Genomic DNA, 14,557 nt, shown 5'->3' with positions numbered 1-14,557 from the left:
TCAGAGTATCTGCGGCAGGTGGGTCTTCAAGGCTTCAGGGCCTCAGGGGTGGGGGGGAGGTCAGGGGTGGGGAGTGGAGGCCTGGGGAGGCTGAGGGCCTGGGCGTGAGACTCCGCAAGGGCTGAAGACTCAGGGTGCAGCCTTCCAGAACCGAGAAGTCCACGGCAAAGAGGCCAAAGAGGAGGAAGAGCAGCATGGCCACGGCCCACTCGAAGGCAGCAGAGGTAGACCGCAGCCTAGAGGAGTACAGGACCAGCACTTCACATCCAGGTCAAGGGCCACACACAACTTCAAAGGATCCAGGAGCCTAGGTGTGACCTTGACCTAGGCCAAGGTCATCTCCAGGTTTCCAGAGGTGTCCACATGTCCTAGTCCAAGTGGCACCCAGGCTGGCTGCCACCTCAGCGATAGCCCTCTCACCTATATTCCCTACAGGGATTCTAGATCTTTCTGTTCTCACGTTTGTCTTTTGTGTGTGGGAGGGTACTGGGGCCTAAACTCAGAGTCTGGCGCTCTATCCCTTAGTGTTCACTCAAGGCTGGTGCTCTTATCACTGGAACCACAGTTGGTGGTTCATTGGAGATAAGAGGTTCATTCACACACATTCCTGTCTGGACTGGCTTTGAACCTCGATCCTCAGATCTCAGCCTCCTGAGTAGCTAGCTGAGATTAAAGGCAAGAGCCACTAGCACCTACCTACCACTTGCCAATTTTGAAATAGACTCCCATCCTGCTGCCTTCGGCCTGCCACTAATTCCACTGAGGACCTGCACAAAGGGCCTCAGACAAGAGGCCCCGTCTCTGAACCTGCTTCCACTCTATACCCCTGACCCAGCCCAATGACAGCCCTGGGGGTAGGGGGTGCCCCAAACACTGCTATTTGTGCATCTTCCTAGTATTTATCAGCATGCCAGGCATAGATCTCAGCACTTCAGGGATGCGGTCCTATCTGCAGCTCACAACCTATCTGAGAATTTAAGAAACCCCTGGGGGCTGGGAAGTTGGCTCAGTGGTAGAGTGCTTGCCTCTCATGCATGAGACCCTGGGTTAATTCCTCAGCACCACTTAAGCAAAAAACAAAACAGAAAAAGCTGGAAGTGGCACTGTGGTTCTAGTGGTAGAGCACTAGCCTTGAGTTGAAGAGCTGAGGGACAGCACCTAGGACCAGAATTCAGGCCCCACAACCGTCAAAAAAATAAACTTCTAAAAAGGAAAAAAAAAGAAACCCTGAAAGTGTCTGGAAATAACATGGAGATAAGGTTCCATGGCAGGTGGGAGTCTCCAAATCACTGCTTCTCAAGAGGAAGCTGAGGTCCCAAGCAAGAGAGACCCAGAGCTGTGAAGGGACACACAGCCAAGGTGTTGATGTAGAGCCACCCCCAGTCCCCCCCTCGACTCCCAACAAGGATACTGGCCACCATGAGCATGGTACAGAGGCTGCAGAGCCCCAGACGCAACCAAGCCATCCAGGGGGCCCCAGGCTGGGGCAGGCCCTTCACCCACCAGCAGAGAATGATCTGCAGCCAGAAGTAGATGTTACCCAGGACAAAGGCAAAGAAGGCCCCAGTCATGTGTGTGGGCTTCTGGTTCTTTTCCTGGAGAAAAGGAGAATTGAGAGGAAGTCTATAACATCAAGAAAAGAGCAATGGGGATGGGCGGGATGGGGCGGGGAGGGAAGAAGCTCTGAACCAACCCGACTAGGTTAAATGAGGTGCCTGGGCGCTTGCGCCTGTACTCCAACCTACTTGAGAGGCTCAGAAATGGAAGGCTATCACCCTGGCAAAACATGCAATAGCTGTGCATGGTGACAGTGCCAGTCATCTCAGCTACATGGGAGCCTGAGATTGGGAGGACTCTAGTTCCAAGCAGTAAAGTCTGAGAGTCCATCTCAGTGAAAGAAGCTGGAATGTGGGTGGAGCCCTGGAATGCCTGAGTTGTGGAACTACAAGTCCCACAAGGCCTTGCAAAGCAGATTCTCCAGAATTAGCCCATCTAGGCTGCAAGGAATGCAGGGAGCTGTAGTCCATTCTCTATTGGCCAAACTTGGATGGGCACCCAGTGCCAGCTTTACCTGGAAATTGCCGGCTACAGAGGTCCCCAAAGCACACAGGATCCCGGACCACAGGATCAGCTGGTTGGGCCATGTCTTGACACCCCAGTCTCGGAGCTGGTAGTAACGCACAATGCAGATCCAGACAACTGAGAGAAGAGCAAAGGGAGGACTGTGGCCCTCCTCAGGGATGACGGCAGAACTGGCGCAGAGGTGGAGGAGGATAAAATGGCCTTGGCCAGTGACTGGGGCCAAAGCTCCTGCACTTCTGGATGTGAAGGCCGAGGAAATGGGGTTTACATTCTGGCTGGGTCTCAGGGAGGAGGCTGGGGCCTGGACCTCTGGGTCTGAGGGAGGAGGCTGGGGTTATCTCTCCTGGCCTAGGCTGGCAGGAAGGGAATACTTACCCATAGCGGCTCCTATGTTGAGGACCTGGCTGAATATGCAGCTCTGGGGCGGGAAAGATCCACACTTGCTGCAGAAGATGGAAGGTCATCCTGTGGGTCATGACCCCAGCCCCAGCCTCCCATCTCCTCCCTGTATTCTCCCACAACCACCTGATGAAGGGGAAGTCTTTGGTGAGGTCCACGTCCCTGTTGATCACGGCAATGGCAAAACTGCAATGGAGAAACACCCTGATGTGAGGAGGGAGCTTTCAAGGCCCTTTCTCCAAGCAGCCAGGCCCTTCCCTCATTGACAGCACAGATTTGGGCTTCCAGAGCCTCCTTCCTCAGACCTGAGGGTCCAGACCCCAGCCTCCTCCCTCAGACCCAAGGGTCTAGACCCAAGCCCCCTATCTCAGACCCAGAACTACAGCTCCCAGCCTCCTCCCTCAGACCTGAAGGTCTATACCCAAGCCTCCTCCCTCAGATCCAAGCAGCCCTCTGGTTTTCAATACTCACACCAGCCAGATACCAGCACTAGCCCATAGTGCCAGGGAGATGGGCACAAGAGACAGGTAGCCCCACATTCTGGCTCTGAAGAAGGAGGCGGGGCCAGCAGCCTTTTCTCAGGCTGGCAGGTGAAGAGCAGACCTAGGTGTCTCCCGCCCAACTGAATTGGCTTCAGGCAGAAGCAATGAAGAGGCAGAGGCCAGCCATGGCTTAGGAGCGCCGTCCTTTTATCGTCTCCAGTGGTCAGTCCTCACTTCCCCGTGTGTCCACTCCCAGCTAGGGCCTCCCCAGGGCCATCATCCCCTCAAGCTCTGCTTCCCTCACTCTCCTGGTCTATCTAGGGCTGGATAACAGCTCCATCCAGGAAGGCTGAGAAAGGCTGAGGTCGGGCGGGGCTGGACTGGCAGGCAGGCCACACAGGCAAAGTCCAAACCCAGCAGCAGTCTTGGGCTGGACTGGTCAGTTCCTACAGGACCTCGCCCCAAAACCACCACTTCCTGTCTCCTCAAACCCAGCAGTCAACACCCCAGTTTGGGGGAGCCCCTAACTTCCTTCTTCTAGTTTTGTGAGTTCTTTTTATTTTTATTTTGTCAGTCATGAGGCTTGAACTCTGGGCCTGGGCGCTGTCCCTCAGCTCTTCAGCTCAAGGCTAGCGCTCTACCACTTGAGCCACAGCACCACTTCCGGCTTTTTTCTTTTTGCTTTCGTGGTGCTGAGAAATCGAACCTTGGGCCTCATGCATGCAATGCAAGTGGTCTACCACTGATCCACCTTCCCAGCCCCAAGGTGTAGCCCAGGCTGGTCTTGAACTCGTGATCCTCCTGCCTCATCCTCCTCATTGATTACCGGCATGTGCCACCATGGCCGGCAAAATTATTTTTTTTGCTTTATTTTTGGTTGGTTATGGGGCTTGAACTCTGGGCCTGGAAGCTGTCCCTCAGCTCTTCAGTTCAAGGCAAGTGCTCTACCACTTGAGCCACAGCACCACTAATTTTAATTTTTTTTTGTCAGTCGTGGGGCTTGAACTCTGGGCCTGGGTGCTGTCCCTGTGTTCTTCAGCTCAAGGCGAGTGCTCTACTGCTTGAGCCACAGCACCACTTCTTTCTTTTCTTTTTTTAGTACTGAGGATCGAACCCAGGACGTCGTACTTGCTAGGCAAGCGCTTTGCCACTGAGCTATATCGCAGCCCAGTCTTTCTTTTCTGTAACACCAAGTTTCCTAGGCAGAGACCCTGGTGGCAAAATGTGCTGGCATTCAAGTACTCCAGCCACACCTCTACTTCTGACTTTTTGATGGGTCATTGGAGATAAGAGTCTCTTGGACTTTGCTGCCCAGGTTGGCTTTGAACTTTGCTCCTCAGATCTCTGCCTTCAGCATAGCTAGGATGAGAGGCATGAGCCTCCCGTGCCTGGCCCAGCCCCTTCTGGGACTCAAGTGTCTGGATCAAGCATTCACATTTATTTGCTTATTTATTTTGACATTTCTGGAATTTGAGCTTGTTTGGATTCCTTGCTAGATTGAGACTCTACAACTTGATCCAGTCCCCAGACTGTTTCTTAACTGAAATTTGACCCATTAGTAGCTTAAAAGTTAAAAAAAAAAAAAAAAAAAGAAGAAGAAGAAGAAGAAGTTGGCAGGGCACTGGTGGCTCATACCTCTCATCCTAGCTACCCAGGAGGCTGAGATCTGAGGATGGAGGTTCAAAGCCAACCCGGGCAAGAAAGTCCATCAGACTCTTACCTTCAATTAACCACCAGAAAACTGGAAGTGGCGCTGTGGCTCAAGAGGTAGAGCACTTGCCCTGAGCTAATGAGTTGAAGGACAGCACCCAGACCCAGAGTTCAAAACCCAGGTAGTACAGAAGGCTGGTTCAGTTCCACCAGTCACATTGTGAGTACAATGCATCTTGATCCCTTCTGGCATTTCCAGCCTTTCCACACCCTCAAGTTTGGTCGTTAACTTTTACATAATATACATGGAATATAATGACTGTATTTGCCCACCCTTCTTTCAGCATCCCTTTCTGGCTCCCCCTCCTGTCTCCTGCCTTTGGGTGCTAGGATCCCATTTGCTGCTACCCAAAACGTTCTTGGTCCGTACTCTCTGCTAAATTGCAGTCTGTGTGGTCTTGGACTGTGTACCTCCTCTTCCTGTCTCCAGGCACCCATTCTCATAAAGGGGGCTCCCCCCAAACTCGCTTGGTAGAGACAGTCATGAGCTTGGAAAGAGGCTGCCGGTCCGTCCAACTGGGCTAGAAATGCCGGCAATTTATTGAGGGTGCTGAAAGCTAAAAGAGAGAAAGCATGGGATGTGGGCTGCAAGATGGGAGGGCTCAAACACAGGGCAGAGGCAGGCCAGGAGGAAGAACCTGGGGGTTGAAGGCTTGACCCTGCCTTATTTCCCCAGGTCAAGCAAAACAGCAGGTGCTTGACCTCAGGCAGGTCATTCAGTGGGTGAGCTGGCTGAGAGTTCCTTTACCTTAAGTGGAGCATTCCCTCCGGGGCCTGGCCAAAGGCGGGTATCCTTGGCCCCCAGGAGACCATAGCCTGTTTTTTTTTAATTTCCTGTTTCCTCATTAAGGCCAATATAAGCCTGACCCCCAACTCCTCCTCTTCCCACAACCTCCATTGCCACAGGAAGGTTGCTTGCCTTTTGCAACCAAAATAAACAGTTCTTCTCTAAGGCAAGAGTTCCACCTGTTCTTTCTCCTCCACGTTCTTTTTTTTTTGGGGGGGGGAGGGGTTCGGTTGTGGGCCTGAACTTCTGGGCCTGGGCGCTGTCCCTCAGCTTTTCAGCTCAAGGCTAGAGCTCTACCACTTGAGCCACAGCGCCACTTCTGGCTTTTTTTCCTCTTTGCTTATGTGGTGCTGAGAAATCGAACCCAGGCTGTGCCTCAGGCATGCAAGGCAAGCGCTCTCCCACTGAGCCACCTTCCCAGCCTGCCTCCTCCACGAACTTAACTGGGCCCATGCTGTAGTGTTGAAAGCCCAGGTCCTGCGAAAATCGAGATTTCCCCTGAAGGAATCTTGGAGACCGGAAGCAGGTGAAGGGTGGGGGAGGGGATTACATAACAGGTGTGAGGTTTTCTTTGGGGATGGTAAAAATGTCTCCCAAGTCCACAGCAGGGATGGTTGCACAATTGTTCATTCTGGTACCCTACACCGCTGTACACTCTGGAATGATTACAGGAGTGAATTTTACCCCTAAGGAAATAACAAACAACAAAACATTGCCTACGCCCTTTGCCTGAGTCTCCAGCCCCCAGGTGCACTGCTTCAGAGAAACAGGCTCCACCCAGACCTGAACTCCACCCTCCCCTTCACAAAGAAAGGAGAATTCTCTCGGGGGTTTCTCAAGGATCGTTCCTCATTCCTGCTCTCCACCCAGACCAAAACCCCACCCTGCCAACCCACTATCTCCAGAGACCAGCTTCCTTGGAGGAATACCACGTGCCTGCCCCCAGTCCCAGAACGGTATTAGGGTGCTCCTGAATTAGGACAGGTGCCATTTCTCCCTCTCTATTGCCATTTCTCCCTCTATTGCTTCACCCCTTTGCTGTATGTGACTGTGTCCCCGTGGTCTTCTGGGATGGGTGCTTTCAGGGTGGAAGTGAACAAGGCTGGCTTGGAACCGTGAGCTGCCGACATCAGCCTCCTGAGTAGCTAGGATTACAGGCGAGAACAACTAGCACTAGGCAATGATTATCACCACTTTATTCTTCTTTGTGTTTTAAAATAAGGTTTAAGACCATAAATATAGTCTTTTTATAACTTTTAAAGTTATAAATGTAGCTTTAAGTGAGAGAGAAAAAAAAAAGACAAGGGATCCAAAGTAGCTAAAGCTTGCAGATCTGTACTCCTGGGATTTTTCTGAATACTTTTGAGTATATGAGAAATACTTCAGTAGATCAGAAAAAACACACATTGCTTGCAAAGCAGCACACTTAATTAATTTCCTCTTATTTCCTCTCATTCACCTGGAAATGTAAAGTGATATATATGTACTTATTTAGGTGCGGATACTGGGAGCTTGAACTTGGCCTGGGCGCTAGTCCTTGAGCTCAAGGCTGGAGCTCTTACCACTTGAGCCACACACGGCTCTACCTCCTGTATTTGGGGGGTAAAGTGGAGATAAAAATGTCACGGACTGCCTGGATGGATTTCGAACCGCCATCCTCAGATCCCAGCCTCCTGGGTAGCTGCGATCGCAGGTGTGGGCCCCCAGCCCGGTGGACAGGTGGAAGGGGCAGCCCGGGCGGCTTGGGCCGGTCCCCCCCGACGTCTATCCAGGACAAAGAACTCGCCCCGCCCCGCATCATGCGAGGCCCAGGAAAACACAGCTAAGTGGAAAACAAACACAAAGACAGCCAGCCCCGCGGGTGAACGTGTGCTGTCTCTAGGACCGGGAGCCAGGCAGTGATCCACCTTAAACGGGGCTCCCCAGGGGGCGCCCCCCGGGTCAGGGCTGGTCTCCAGGCTCTCACTCACTTCTCGGCCTCCCCAGCTCATCTCGCAGGAGAATCCCCCTGAGAACTTGTGGATACACATTTCTAAAATGGAACAAGCTAATTGGAAGTAGGAGGGAAAGAAAAGAGAACACTGTAGCCAGGCAGGGCTGTCAATAAAGTTCGGTCGCCTTGGCAACGCCAGGTCTCCCGGGGGCGGAGGCGATAGAAGCGCGCGTTCATTCTTCTACCCGCCTCCCAGCCATCCCGGATTTCTTCCTCCTGTGGCTGAAAAGGAATAGGAAGGCCGAGACTCTATGGTGACGAGCGGAGACCTTAGCCAATGAAAGGATAAGTCGTCCTGGAATCTCCCATTCGTATAAGTTGTAGGCCGGCAGAGCCCGCCCTCTCTCCATTTGGACCTGGATAACCTGACCCGATTATCTCTCGAAGCGACGGCACTTTTGGCCAATGAGAACGTTGACTGGATGCAGGGGAGGAGGAGGCGTGACAAGTTTCCATGGTAACAAGTGACTGACGGCAGCCTGAGCCACTGGCAATAGTTCATTGGGCTAATTGGCAGCACGGGTGTGGCGGGGTTTTGTTGAAGTGCTGACGGCGGGGGGTTGGGAGGGGGAGAGGAAAAGGAAGACTAGGCCAATAGGCGCGGCGCGAGCTCCATGGCAACCGAAGAGTGGCAGTGGGCTTAGCCAATAGGAGGCTATGGCGGCCGTGCGGCGCGGGACCTCGAGGCTTGCTGGGCGTGGGGGGGGGGTGGAGGGGAGAGTCGGCGCGACCCGGTCTGGACGAGAGCTGGAGGCAGTGGGTGGTGCTGGCGGCGGCGGCGTGGGTGCCCGAGAAGGAGGAGGAGGAGAAGCGGGTGAGGGGCGGCGCGGGGTCGGTCTCTGAGCCCCATCTCGGTCTCCGCGCCTCCCGGTCGTCCCCCCCCCCCCCGGCCCCGGCTGCCCCCCAACCCTTCCTCGCGCCCGGGGTGACGAGGTCTCAGGGCCCTCGGGTTCCTCGGTTTCACGGCCCCTTTCCGGTACTTCCTCTTTGAACCCCCGGCGCCTTTCCCCGACTTCTCACCAGGTGTCTCCTTGCGCCCCTGGGTCGGCTCCGACCCCCCCCCCCCCCCCGACCTCCCGGCACCTCGGGGACCTTTCTCTGCACTCCCGGCTTTTCCCTGACCCCCCCTTCCCATAGCCCCCGGACCTCTTCCCCCGCACCCCGCAGTCCTTCCGAGCCCCTCTCTCGGTTCCCAGGATTTCTCCCCCCCCCCCGATTCTTCTTAGCCCCCGGACCCCCTCCCCCTTCTCCCCGCCCCTCTCTACGTTCCCAGGATTTACTCTGACCCCAGGCTTTCCTCCTCACCTCTAGGCCTTTCTCTTCTCAGCTCCCGGACCTCCCTTTCCCGTACCTCAGGGTCTGCCCTAACCCTCCCCCCGCCCCCCCCCGCCCCCCCCCCCAGCCTTCTAGATCCTAAGATCCCCTTCCACCCCCACATTTCCCCTCCTGGGCCTTTAAGCCCCCGCTTTTCTCCCTGGACCCCCGAGGTCTCCCCGAAGTTCTCTCCTGAGACCCCTCAGGGTTCCCCCCCCCCCCCCCCCCCCCCGTTCTGGATCCTCCCGTCCGGGCCTGGCTTTCTTGGCCGCCTCCAGCCCTCTCTGCCGTCCTCCCTGCCCCAGGCTTCTCTTTGTAGCCCTCCATTGCACTCGGCCCGGCTCTGTTTTGTCTTTACCCACAAACGGCTCCAGGTTTCCTCGAACTCTCCTGCTGTGCTTTGGCGGTCCTTTGGTTTGCCTCCAGCCTTCCTGTTTCTTCCAGATCTTTCTTCCAGCGGCTCTAGCTTCTGATGTCTCTACCGCTCCCCCTCCTTGCCGGGCCCCATCTACCCCTCTCCCAGGGCACAGGTGGGCCTGAGGTGCTCATGTACGGGGTTGGGGTCAGGGTTTTCCCCTGGTGTTAGGGTTTGCTTTGTTTTTCTTAATTTCCTTGTTTTTTTTCGAGCTGTCCTGTCTCTCCAGTTCCCCCTCCAGCTTTTGTCCTCAGTTCCCCCCCCCCCACCACCTTGGAGAGGGAGCAGGTGCTGGATCCCTCCTCCAGTCCCCACAACCCTCCCCTAGGCTGCCTGGGGCTTCACCCAAGGCTCCTGAGCACTTCCTAGGGTGTCTGGGGATGGGAGGAGGGCAACCAGACAGGCAGGAAGTGCAGCCTGATTTCCTCGGTGAGTGCTAAACCTTTGGGGTTATCCAGACTGCCAATTAACTAACCCACCTTCCCTGGGTCCCTGGGGGCTTGTCTCCACACGTGCTGCCCTACTGTACCAGCCCCTCCTCCCCCCCCAAGGAGGCTGTGTACCTAGGAGGTTGTGTGTGTTCAATTGGCAGCTGCCTGGCTACAGAAGGGGCTGGCGTGGCGAGTCCTCACCGCGCTGCCTTTCTGGTGGGGTTTCTACCGTTTGAAATACTTGTTGCAGCATCATCCTCACATGGAGCCCCGAACGTCAGCCTTGTTCTCTGGTTCTGTGCTACAGATGAGCAGAGTGCAGGGCCTGCTGGCCTCCCTGGCAGCCTCTGAGTGGCACAGGGCACGGCTCCTGCTCTGTGCTGGAGGCAGCATGGTCTTCCGGGCACCATGGGCCCTGACAGAGTAACAGCCCGGGAACTGTGCGAGAACGACGACCTGGCCACCAGCCTGGTTCTCGACCCCTACCTTGGCTTCTGTACCCATAAGATGAACATCAGGTGAGGCGGCCTAGGGCGAGGGCGTGCCTGGGACCCCTCCTTTTGTCACCCCGTGCCCCTCAGCCCATCCCGCTGCTCCAGGTGGGGCTGGGTTGGGAAGGCCCTGGTCCCCAAGCTTGCCCTATCCCCCAGCCCCATGCCCCCCCTGCGGCGCCAACACCACCTTCGCGCGGCACTAGAAGCTTTCCTGAGGCGGCGGGACCTGGAGGCTGCGTACCAGGCCCTGACGCTGGGAGGCTGGAAGATCCACTACTTCCAGAGCCGGGGCCCACGGCAGGAGGCCGCCCTCAAGACCCATGTGAGGGAGCCCTTCCCCCTGACTTGTGCCCACCATCCCTGGCCCCTGGCTGCCCAGTCCCTGCCACAGCCGAGGCTGCTCCCAGAATCCTGGAGGGGGGGGTGTTCTAGGAAGCGGTTCATCCTCTCCCTTTGATGGATGAGGCCATTGAGACCCCTAGAGGAGATAGGAGGCCCTGGATCACGTAGCTGGTAGCAGAACAGGCCTGTCCCCAGAGAGGGCCCTTCACTGCTGGCTCTCTGCCCACCTCCTCAGAGCCCCCCCCCCCAATTCTTCACCCCTCAGGTGTTCCGCTACCTTCGCGCCTTCCTGCCAGAAAGCGGTTTTGCCATCTTGCCCTGTACCCGCTATTCTATGGAGACCAATGGAGCCAAGATTGTGTCCACCCGTGCTTGGTATGGGAGGGGCTGTCGGGAGAGGGGATGCGGGGTCTCCTGGGGTGGGGAGTAGGAGGACACAGGGATCTGATAGACTAGAGACAGAGGACACAGTGTCAGGCCTGGCCCCTTAGTGCCTCCTCTGCCTCCCCCCCCTTCCCCCCCCCCCCCCCCCCCCCCCCCGGGCTCCTGGGTGCAAGGCCTGTGTCTCCACCAGGACTGGGAGGTGGTGAACACCCGGAGCCCATAGCCTGGCCTCTTGACAGGAAGAAGAATGAGAAGCTGGAACTGCTGGTGGGCTGTGTGGCAGAGCTGCGGGAGGCAGATGAGGGGCTGCTGAGGGCTGGTGAGAATGACTTCAGCATTATGTACTCCACCCGAAAGCGGAGCACCCAGCTGTGGCTCGGCCCAGCTGCCTTCATCAACCACGGTGAGCTCCTGTGGGGAGGGATGCCTGGGCAGGGAGCGGACCGGGCTGCCCTCTCCCTTGCTTACTGGTCTCTCTTCTCTCTCACACGCCTGGCCGGCTCCAGATTGCAAACCCAACTGCAAGGTGAGACCTACAGCCTGGGAGGTGGGAGTATGTGGAAACCCAGGGCAGGGTGTTTCTGGTCAGTAAAGGGGCCCAAGCCAGGCCAATGGCTTGTGCCTGGCATCCCAGTTACTCAGGAGGCTGAGAATTGAGGTACAGAGCCAGCCTGGGAAGGGAAATTCATGAGACTTATCTCTAGCTTACCACCCGAAAACCGGAAATAGAGCTGTGGCTTAGAGTGGTAGAGTGCTAGGCTTGAGCAAAAAAGCTCAAGGACACCACCCAGGCCCTCAGTTCGAGCCCTAATAATATATGCATGTACAGGTGCACACATTGAGCTGGAGAAAGGACACAGACCTCAGGGAGGGAGAAGGAGGGAAGAGAAAGGGAGTTGTTGTCCTGGAGGTGATGGGCTCTAGGGCAGGAGAGACAGGGGAGAGCTTGGCCACAGGCTACCAAGCCAGGGAAAAGTGCGGTGGGAGCATGGTTGCTGCCATCCCTGCTGCTGGTGGTCAGGTTAGCCTGTCCTGCAAGGTGGAGGACACCGGTGAGCCAGTGGGTCATGAGAGGGACAGGCCCCCGGCAAAGCAACTATCCCTGAATGGTGTTATGGTAAAGCTGTGGCCTAAATTGTTAGATGAGCCTGGGGGCAAGTCGGACTGTTCTGAGCCCTGTGCCAGGGTGCTGAGTGGGCTTGGCCCCAGTTTGTGCCCACAGATGGGAACGCAGCTTGTGTCAAGGTGCTTCGGGACATCGAGCCGGGGGATGAGGTGACATGCTTCTACGGCGAGGGCTTCTTTGGAGAGAAGAATGAGCACTGTGAATGCTATACCTGCGAGAGGTAGGTGCAACCAGGACAGGCAGGGTTTGGATGGGCCGGCCCACCCTGAGGGTCAGGAGCCCCTCTGGCCCTGAGTATCCATCCCAGCCTCTCCATGTTCCTTGTGTGCCTGCACCCTGTTCCCCAGGAGGGGCGAAGGAGCCTTCCGTCTGCGGCCCCAGGATCCTCGGCTGCCTCCACAGCCCCCGGACAAGTACGAGCTCCGGGAGACTAAGCAGCGGCTGCAGCAAGGCCAGGATGGCGGTCAGCAGAGCCAGCTCAGCCCCCAGGCCTGTGCTCACTTATCCCTGCTGCGCCGGGACCCCTTCTGTGGTGAGCAAAAGCTGCACAACATCCCTCCCCTGCCTGCCCTTGGCCAGTTGCTCTTCTGAGGAGCATGGTGCAGAGCTGGCCTCTTCCAAAGGAGGATCTGCCCAGGTCCTGCTGAGCCGACCTTTCTTCTCTCCCCCTTTTTCCTCTCCTGTACCACCCCAGCGGCCTGCCAGCCCCTCTGCCTGCCACCTGGACGCTCCCACCTGGACAGTTTGCCCCTCTGGCTCCAGTGGCTGCCCCAGGCCCAGTCCCGGACACGCCCCCGGAAGCGCCGACGCCCCCGGCCCCACACAGCCCCAGAGTCCCCCATCCTTCGCAACGCCCGCATCTCTCTGCACCGGTGGGGAGGCTGTGGCCCCCACTGTCTCCTGCAGGCTGAAGCCATAGTGGCCTTGGGCCTGCCCCCTCGCTCGTGCTGGGCTTCCCAGGAGGACTGGCGCTGGGCCCGGCACTACGGGCTGCCCTGCGTGGTGCGGGTCAGCCTTCACCGCCTGGCCTCAGCCCCACCAGCTGCCCCTCCCTCTGCCACCGGGACCCTTGACCCTGACACCATCCCTGTCCCTATCCCCAAGCAGGCCCTGGCTTTTGCTCCTTTTGCCCCTCACAAGCGCCTGCGTCTGGTGGTCAGCCACGGCTCCATTGACCTGGACATCAACAGTGATGAGCTGTGATGGCCTGGGCAGGGAGCCCTGGGCACCAGTGGCAGCCACCTTGCCTGCCTGCAAGGAGTCCTGGGACCTTTAGGAAAGAGCTGACCCTTGACTCGGGCACAGCTCTCAGCTGGGAATGGGGCTGGCTAAGGACGCCAGGGATGGAGTCCCTTGTCTTTTGTGACTGCTGACCCCTGAGCCAACCCAGCAGGGAGCCCAGGCCATTCCGTATGCCCCACCCCCATCTCAGGATTGCAGGAGCCAACACTCACTACCCCTTTCTCCCCAGGGAGCCAAGCCATAAAGGGGTGGGGACCACCCATGGCATCTCCCCGGGAGCCCAGGCCTCAGGAGGTAGAGCTGCCCCACGGCAGGGAGTGGATTTGCTCTTAGCTCTGCAAATGTCTGGAAAGAGGTCGGGGAGGTGGGGGGCATATCCCCACCCCTTGTGGTCTCAGGGAGGCCAGGTGCAACCTCTTTTCTCATGGTGCTATCCCTGGTGCTACTGGGGTGTGGGGGACCTCCCACACCTGGATGGGGTATGTTGGAGATTGGAAGCACTTGAACTTTTTATTTTATTAAAACCTTGTTATAAGCAGTACCTCCTATCTTACTTGGGTTTATGTTTTAGGGGATGCAGGAGGGTGAGATCTCGTCCTAGATGAGGGGGTGGCAGCATTGGCCTTAGCCTGACTTCCCTCCTTCATGAAACTGACTCCATTATCAGAAGCAGCAGTGTTTGGTTAGAGGTTAGAGGAAGGGCCCCACTTCCACCCCCATGAATTACTGGCTAGGCATTAGAACATGGCAAAGCCGGCCACAGGTGGCTCATCTCTATAATCCTAGCTACTCAGGAGGCTGAGATATGAGGATCCTGGATCAAAGCCAGCCCAAGCAGGAAAGTCCTGGAGACTCATCTCAAATTAACCACCAGAAAACCAGAAGTGGTGCTGTGGTTCAAGTGGTAGAGTGCTTGCCCTAAGCCAAGAGCTGAGGGAAGGCACCAGGCCCTGAGTTCAAGCTCCATGACTGACCAAAAAAAAAAAGACCACCTTAGCAAAGTTAGTCAAGCATGGTGGTGTTCTTTTGTCCTGACTGGAAGGCAAACTTTGGATTGCTTGTCAAGAGGCCTGCCAAGCAAAGGGTAGTGAACCTTGTATTAAAAACAGAAGGGTGGAGCCAGGCACCAGTGACTCAAGCCTGTAATCCTAGCTGCTCAGGAAGCTGAGATCTGAGGATTGCAGTTCAAAGCCAGCCCAGGCAGGGAACTCTGTGAGACTTATCTCTAATACACCACCAGAAAACCGGAAGTGGCACTGTGGCTCAAGCAGTAGAGCACTCACCTTGAGCTGAAGAGCCCAGGGACAGTGCCCAGGCCCAGAGTTCAAGCCCCACGGCCGACAAAAAAAAAAAATT

The 14,557-nt window shown here is 56.5% G+C and overlaps 2 protein-coding genes across 3 annotated transcripts; one reads left to right on the top strand and one right to left on the bottom strand.

The window, feature by feature from the left end:
- Positions 1 to 34: 34 nt before the first annotated feature.
- Positions 35 to 3,309, bottom strand: Tmem150b (transmembrane protein 150B). Its single transcript, XM_042683209.1, has 6 exons — positions 2,953 to 3,309; positions 2,608 to 2,667; positions 2,458 to 2,525; positions 2,072 to 2,199; positions 1,412 to 1,595; positions 35 to 258 (listed from the first exon to the last, which is right to left on the bottom strand). The coding sequence occupies exons 1-6, from the start codon at positions 3,018 to 3,020 to the stop codon at positions 35 to 37; spliced, it is 732 nt and encodes a 243-aa protein (XP_042539143.1). The 5' UTR covers positions 3,021 to 3,309.
- A 4,876-nt stretch (positions 3,310 to 8,185) lies between these two features.
- Positions 8,186 to 13,742, top strand: Kmt5c (lysine methyltransferase 5C). 2 transcript variants are annotated; one of them, XM_042683229.1, is made up of 9 exons: positions 8,186 to 8,267; positions 9,921 to 10,131; positions 10,264 to 10,429; positions 10,715 to 10,824; positions 11,073 to 11,236; positions 11,340 to 11,359; positions 12,043 to 12,179; positions 12,307 to 12,491; positions 12,654 to 13,742. In XM_042683229.1, the coding sequence occupies exons 2-9, from the start codon at positions 10,022 to 10,024 to the stop codon at positions 13,160 to 13,162; spliced, it is 1,401 nt and encodes a 466-aa protein (XP_042539163.1). In that variant the 5' UTR covers positions 8,186 to 8,267; positions 9,921 to 10,021; the 3' UTR covers positions 13,163 to 13,742. The 2 variants fall into 2 exon arrangements, with proteins under 2 accessions (XP_042539163.1, XP_042539164.1); XM_042683230.1 differs by lacking the exon at positions 8,186 to 8,267 and adding an exon at positions 9,023 to 9,611.
- Positions 13,743 to 14,557: the final 815 nt, after the last annotated feature.

The sequence above is a fragment of the Dipodomys spectabilis genome, unplaced genomic scaffold (assembly GCF_019054845.1).
Source record: "Dipodomys spectabilis isolate Male_0828 unplaced genomic scaffold, ASM1905484v1 ptg000080l, whole genome shotgun sequence".
NCBI classification, from domain to species: domain Eukaryota; kingdom Metazoa; phylum Chordata; class Mammalia; order Rodentia; family Heteromyidae; genus Dipodomys; species Dipodomys spectabilis.
Note: the sequence above shows the minus strand (reverse complement) of the source record. Positions and strands in the feature narration are given on the sequence as shown.

Excerpts from the sequence above, each read along its gene's own strand:
- Tmem150b (XM_042683209.1), bottom strand. The coding sequence starts at position 3,020 with ATGTGGGGCTACCTGTCTCTTGTGCCCATCTCCCTGGCACTATGGGCT. Across the intron at positions 2,668-2,952 it reads AGTGCTGGTATCTGGCTGGT|TTTTGCCATTGCCGTGATCA; the intron begins GTGAGTATTGAA and ends TCTCCATTGCAG. Across the intron at positions 259-1,411 it reads TACCATGCTCATGGTGGCCA|TGCTGGTCCTGTACTCCTCT; the intron begins GTATCCTTGTTG and ends CTGGATGTGAAG.
- Kmt5c (XM_042683229.1), top strand. The coding sequence starts at position 10,022 with ATGGGCCCTGACAGAGTAACAGCCCGGGAACTGTGCGAGAACGACGAC. Across the intron at positions 12,180-12,306 it reads GAATGCTATACCTGCGAGAG|GAGGGGCGAAGGAGCCTTCC; the intron begins GTAGGTGCAACC and ends CCTGTTCCCCAG. Across the intron at positions 12,492-12,653 it reads GCGCCGGGACCCCTTCTGTG|CGGCCTGCCAGCCCCTCTGC; the intron begins GTGAGCAAAAGC and ends GTACCACCCCAG.